This window comes from Macadamia integrifolia, chromosome 11 (assembly GCF_013358625.1).
Source record: "Macadamia integrifolia cultivar HAES 741 chromosome 11, SCU_Mint_v3, whole genome shotgun sequence".
Taxonomy (NCBI): Eukaryota; Viridiplantae; Streptophyta; class Magnoliopsida; order Proteales; family Proteaceae; genus Macadamia; species Macadamia integrifolia.
This window is the reverse complement of record NC_056567.1, coordinates 23,318,488-23,324,978: the sequence shown is the minus strand read 5'-3', so window position 1 is coordinate 23,324,978 and position 6,491 is coordinate 23,318,488. Positions and strand designations below refer to the sequence as shown.

General features: G+C 38.0%; 1 protein-coding gene across 1 annotated transcript; it reads right to left on the bottom strand.

Annotated features, from left to right (window-relative positions):
• Positions 1–2,396: 2,396 nt before the first annotated feature.
• LOC122092684 (protein EPIDERMAL PATTERNING FACTOR 1) lies at positions 2,397–3,208 on the bottom strand. Its single transcript, XM_042662915.1, has one exon. It carries the CDS (start codon positions 3,021–3,023, stop codon positions 2,658–2,660), a length of 366 nt encoding a protein of 121 aa, XP_042518849.1. The 5' UTR covers positions 3,024–3,208; the 3' UTR covers positions 2,397–2,657.
• Positions 3,209–6,491: the final 3,283 nt, after the last annotated feature.

Sequence of the window (6,491 nt, the reverse complement as noted above, 5' to 3'; positions counted from 1 at the left end):
GTCTCTTTATATGGTATATAAATCAAAACTTAATTGGTCTACATATTTAAAATCAAAATCGAATCGTTATTAAATAGATTTACAATTCTCATGTAAATGGCTCGAATCTCCTTTGTTTCGGTTTCATTTTGTTGCCCTTAATTACATTAGGCAAAAGACTTGCAAGACAACGCAATGCCCTAATCCATGCACAGTAGAATCCATGGACTGCCAAGGATGATCTTGCAATTCTAACTTATGAATTCTACAAATTCTCCAACAATATCTCAAATTTTAATTAAACTCAAATTCTACGAAAAAGTTTCCCTATCCGGTGGATGAAGGAAAAATACATTCATACAAGGTCATGAATGATCTACTTCTTACCATAGAAAGTCAACAACCACAAACAGTTCCCCATTATTCTCTTCACACTATTTTAAGTTTTTAACCTCATGGTCCCCTTGATTAGGCGTGCCAATTCTGAGCCTGCATCGGTAGGCCCGATCGAGTTTGACATGTTTTATGACCTGACCTGAACCGGCCCGATTAATAAATATGTTAGGATCAAGCCCGACACATTTATAAACAGATATTCATAGTGCAGGTAGTTAACCCGTCTGGTGTCCGACCGAACTTGCTATGATTACAATGCCCGTTCGCATTTGTTCGATCTCTACTCTCAACTTTGATTATTCAAGCTCATAGTGGGAGGTATAGTGTTTCAGTAACGGAGGGAAAAATGGTGATTTTCTATGATATCTAACATGACAAATCTTGGATTGTTCTGTGGGTTCGGTTAATGGGGCTGTTGAGGTTTAATTTCAATGTTGGAAGGCAAGGGTGCTGCTTCAAACGAAATTGAGATTGACATTTGATTGGGAACACATGCATAGGACCCAATCTAGGAAACAATGGATTCTTACAAAGTGTGTTTTAGGGGTAGGTATATTTAAAGTTCGTTTAAACTTAAATAGGTTCATAACCCGATTAAATCTGATTATAAAATATATTATGCCCTCAAAAGTAGACCCGATTACTTACTGGCATTCACAACCCTACCCTTGATGGTGGGTGAAAGAAAATTGCCTCCCAAATTCAACTAATAGGAGAAATTTTTCGTCAAACAAAATGAGAAGAGAATCATTTCAATTCATCCACGTTGATTCCATGATATCATTGAAGACACTGAATTTCATCAATAACTTCTACTTTTTTTTTTTTTCCTAGAACTTCTGCTCCTATCTTCGACTATGTATTGTGGCACAGTTACGCAAGGTTGAAAAATCGTATGGGGAACTGAACCGGACGGTGCGGATCCCACTCTGAATCGGATGAAATTGGCCGAAGTCCTATCCAAATTTGATCAGAAGCAATCGAACCAATCATGGCCAATTTCGATCCAAATGATTCAATTTTAATCGGACTCCAATTTTTGAGACATTACAACTGGGTAAGCGTTGCAGAGGTTCCATGGCTTTCAAATTAAGGTTTGGGGAAAAAGAACCTTCTCAATTTAGTATAGGAAATGCTCATACTGTGCAAGGTGTGAAAAGACCATGTTATCCCCAGATATGCTCTCTTCCAACACTCCCATCGACCCGTTGGTTTGGTGTTTTCTACTCTAGACCGGTATAAAGTTTATTAATAGCATTTTAGGTAGGAAACTCTGTTGGTCTGGCATAGGAACACCCAGACACAACTAAGCGGGTAAATATCCAACCATGACAAGGGCAATCGTTCTTTTCACACTCAATTGTGTCTGGACGTTTCCTCCGCTAAACCGATAGGTTTTTTTTTTTTTTTTTTTCCCTCACATTTCATATAATGATGGGGCTTATCAAGCCAATTTTGCAATAACAAATTGAAAACAGTAAATAATATTAGTAGTGAATTAAATTTAACTTGTAAACGCTTCTACTCTTTGTTAAGTAGAAGGCTTGCTATTTTAAATTAAATCCCAAGAGTAGTAACTTTGTTTTACAAGTTTTACCTTTTTAATTTTTAGTAAAATTGTAATTAAAAAAAAAACAGGGGCAGATCTGTCCGATACCATCCAATATAGGCCATTCCCTAGAACAATATTGGAATAACCTCGGCCTTGACCAATCCCATGATCATTCCTGAGTTTTAGAACATTGTTTTGCACCATAAAAAAATTTACCTTCCACCACTCGCTAGCTCAGACTTCAAATTGTTTCGACAAGTTCAAAAGTTGTTCACGAGTGCCAACTCTTCATAATTTTGTTGAGAATAATCTCACATAGTGTAACTTTGAACTTTGGATAGCTTCATATACCAATTGAGCATCCCAGTTAACTTTACGGCTTAAGTTTAAGTTTTTGGATTAGATACTTCAATATGGTATCAGAGCATGAACCATTTTAGTCAGTAATAACAGATTTTCATAGGTAAAAAACTGCAAAACCCAACTGTCTATTAGTATTTCAACATAGTCAAAACTGAGAAATGTGATGTATCACAGGAATTACACAAGGGAAGATGAAGCTACAAAGTTAAGAGAGCTTGATATTTTGCTTCCCATCCCTTTTCTGATCTGATATGTGTATAACCTAAGTGTCAATACATCTCCATCCTCCACCTAACTCAAAAGGATTTAAGGACTCTCTCCTGTAACAAAATGTGTATCAAAGGGAACAAATCTTGATAATCTCATTTCATGGAACAGGATAAGACTTGCTATTGCACATACACTTGTATGCCATGGGACATGTCTCTGCCTCTGCAAGCGATGAACACATGAAGCTCACCATTACTAGTTTACACGGCGAACACGATCCACACGCGTGAGAACAATCGGGTAAGCTTGAACCTGCAATTTGAAGTGTGTCTGCTCTCTTTGGCCCTGGTTTTTTCGCTCCTACTTCCCAGTACAAGCCAGGCTTCATCTTCTCTCCATCTCTACTTCTTGGCCTCACTGGATGGTGGTGACCATGGCCATGGCCAATTTTTCGAGTTGAAATGAAAGTTGGGAAGAGGAGGAGAATGGCTAGGAATGTTGCAATGCATACAAGGCTCCTCATTGCTTTGATCTTTTCTCTAGATGGGCTAGAAAAATTAAAGAAATTGGCAGGTAGTAGTGAGAAGGGAGGGAGGGAGAGCTTAGATTTAAAGGGTTGAGGATGGAGAAGAAGGGTATTGAAGTGAATCACAGATGGAGTATGTGGGGAGGGAAGAAGTGGGAGCTAGCTAGATCACATGAAAGAGGGAGTAGAAGGGAAAATGGTCACAGGCTTGGGCATGGGATGAGTATAGTTGGGTTTTCTGTGTCACGGATCGGAAGTGTAAGCTTCTGGTGGGTTCAGGTGAAAGATGAGTCATGAGTGAGGGAAGGTCCATTTAATTTTGAGAGAGTTTGAGAGTTAAAGGTGGCTTTAATATTCATTCCCATAGGTACCTGGAACTCTCAGAAAGCTTCAGAAAGCTTGGGCTACACCCACAAGGTATGCATAAATTATCACTGAGAAGCTTATGTGACTGCCATTAATGTATCTACATAGGTGTTCCTTGCCCTTCTTCAATTCACCTCAGTGTCCTAGACCTTGTGGGTATGTGGCATGTCTAATGGCACCCTAGATTCTGCAACGTGCACTGGAACCAAACTCAAATCCATTAATTTCATCAAAAAAATTCAAACGCAAAGGTAGGTAAAAGGTGAAAAAAGAATTTGGATCATCTTCAATTGAGAGTATGGATCAGGTTCTCCTAATGTGTACCGTCTAACCCCATCTCACACCATCCATTGGGTGTGGGGATCACCTTTATGAGATAGGGTTGGAGGTCCTGGAGATGCGTAAATTCAAAAATGTATCACGTACCACCATATGTGGTCAACAATTAAAGGGGTTTATGCTTACTCCCATGTGCAATTAAAAGTTCAAACTTGAAACTGAAACTTTCTAGTTAGGAGATGGCAACAAGTTGAGTTCCTCAGCAAGTGCTCACCTATGTCAGGTGCCAACTGCCAACCCCAAATCAGATTTCTAGCTCACCCCTGCAAGTACCATCCCACTTCATCTCACACCATCCTGGCTGGTCAACATTTGTCTCACGCGTCATTATTTGAAAGGTAAAGAATGGGTTTTATGAAAACAAAAGAATAAATGTTTACACTTTAGATGTAAACGTACACCAAAGGAACTCAACTGGATGGCAGCCGGTAGGCTGTAGATGTTGTGGTGCGTGTCGATCTATCAATCGTATATAGTAGTCCCATCCCAATGCCAGCCAGTTAATAATCGGCCAACAGAATAAGCCTATGACTGTTCATTTATCATTCAGGCAGAGTTTGGTGATCAGGTTTAGTTAAGGGTCACAATTGGGAACCGAAATCGATATTGAGTCGAATTAATCAAATCGAACCAAAAGGAATTAAATTCGATTCAAATTCGGTTTGAGTATGTGAGTATGTTCCTCGATTTGGTTCGGTTTTGGTTTCAAGTGTAAGAATCATTGGTTCGGACTGAAATCAAACCTAATTGTCTTAAAACCAAATAAAGGAAAAAAACCTAGTATAGTAGTATCATTAAGACTCAAGTGGGATTTTTTCAATATTCAATTTTGAAAATTCAAGAGTGTTCTGTGCAAGCTCCTTTTTTTTTTTTTTTTTAGGTGGTAAGTGTTTTTTACAATTTTTCATCACATACTTACATGATAAGACAATTTTGGAGTTGACAATGGTCATAAGGCCCATAACTTGAGCCCATTACGGCCTTTGGTCCATCACAGTCATGGTTCAAAAGTGGATCCGTTTTCATAATCAAATTAAAACAAAAATACAAAACCAAATTAAAATTGCATATCCGAACCGAATTGTAACCAAAATCGAACCAAGCCAAATTGAATCGGCTTGAATATCCAAATATGGAACCAAGTCGGTTCTCAATTCGGTTATGATCCATCTTACCATCATTTGGAATTGAACCAAAACTTAACCAAATAACCGAAACCAAACAAATTGACACCCTTAGGTTTAGATCAGTTATTTGAAAATCCTGGTTGAGATTAGCCACCTACATCTGATCTTGTAGGACCTCAACCATGGTTTCAAAAAATCGAAATCAGATCGGTTGAATTGGTCATGATCTATCCGACTGATTTTACTCCATCTCTAGACGATTTTGGTTGATTCAGATTAAAATCGACACTCACCAATTTGATCCCCGATTCCACTTTACAAAACCTTGACCTTATCGTGTCTGATCAATTTCATCAACAAAAAGGTTCTAATGGCCTAATCCAAAGCCTTATGAGTCAAGAAGGATGCCGCCTTGATTCCTTAGGCTTATCCCTTTGCTTACTTTTCATCGTCATCTTTCCTTGTTCACCTTTTTTAGTCATGTCTCCTTTATAGGTTTTCTGTCTATACTATTTTTTCAGGATCGAATTTCTCTTCATCCATGGTGAAGTGAGAGTCTTCTTGGAATTTTCATTCTTGAGTATTTTGGCTAAGGCCATTTTTTTATCCTAGATAATAGGAGGCAAGATTTAATTATTATAGAATAATTCAATCATAAGACCACATCACCAGTGGTGAAAGAATTCTTCCTTCACCATGGGTGGAAAAAATTTTAATAACTTTTTTTTTAGGAATCTCTCTTCTATTTAATATCTTTTTATTTTATTTTATTTTATTTATTTATATTTTTTTTAGTCAAATAGAAGACAATTGCTTGCTCAGTTGATTGGTGTCTTGCTCGTAGAGTGCAAGTTTTCAAAAGATCACATATTTGACTCGCACTGAGATGGAATTTCTAATGTTTTTTCACCTGGAAAACTAATTGAAGAAAGCGATCTCTTACCGAGCCATCTTAATTGGAATAACGCGAGCATATCTAAATACTCCCCCCACCACCCCTTCTTTTTCCTTTCTGACTCTGGATTCTCTACCAATGTGAGGTGTGACCCATCTATGTGGATAATAACTGATGACCCATTCAAAGAAGCATCCCAATGGGGCACTACTCGTTGGGTTTGGGGAGCCCATTTTCTTCATTTCAACTTCATTGGGTCATTATGGACCCACTTTGTCCATATAGGTTTCTATCACCAATCGCTGGCTTAAATGGGCCTGAGACAGAACTGTAACCTAAATCTTATCTGTTGGGCCGGACCTACATCGGCCCTGCCTTCTTACATCCTCAGCCCTGAGGTCTGTGCCTCAGAAATAGACAATTACATCGTAAGTTAGTTGAAAGCTCTATATTTCTAAGCTTTTTTTAACAATAATATTTATAAGCAATACAGAAATATTTAATCATATATATTAGTAGTGACATCGGTAGTGATCAATTATCAATAACTTAAAAACATTCGTAAAAATGGGCAGCGCTAAATTGGAAACAATGTACCATTTTTTATTTTTTGGTAACAATGGATATTCAAGCTTTCCTCTTGACGGTAATGATGGGTATTCAAGCCTTCAGCCTGACTAGTCTTGCGGGTTTATATTTACCCCACAACCGCATAGATCAAGTCATATTGGAATTGAA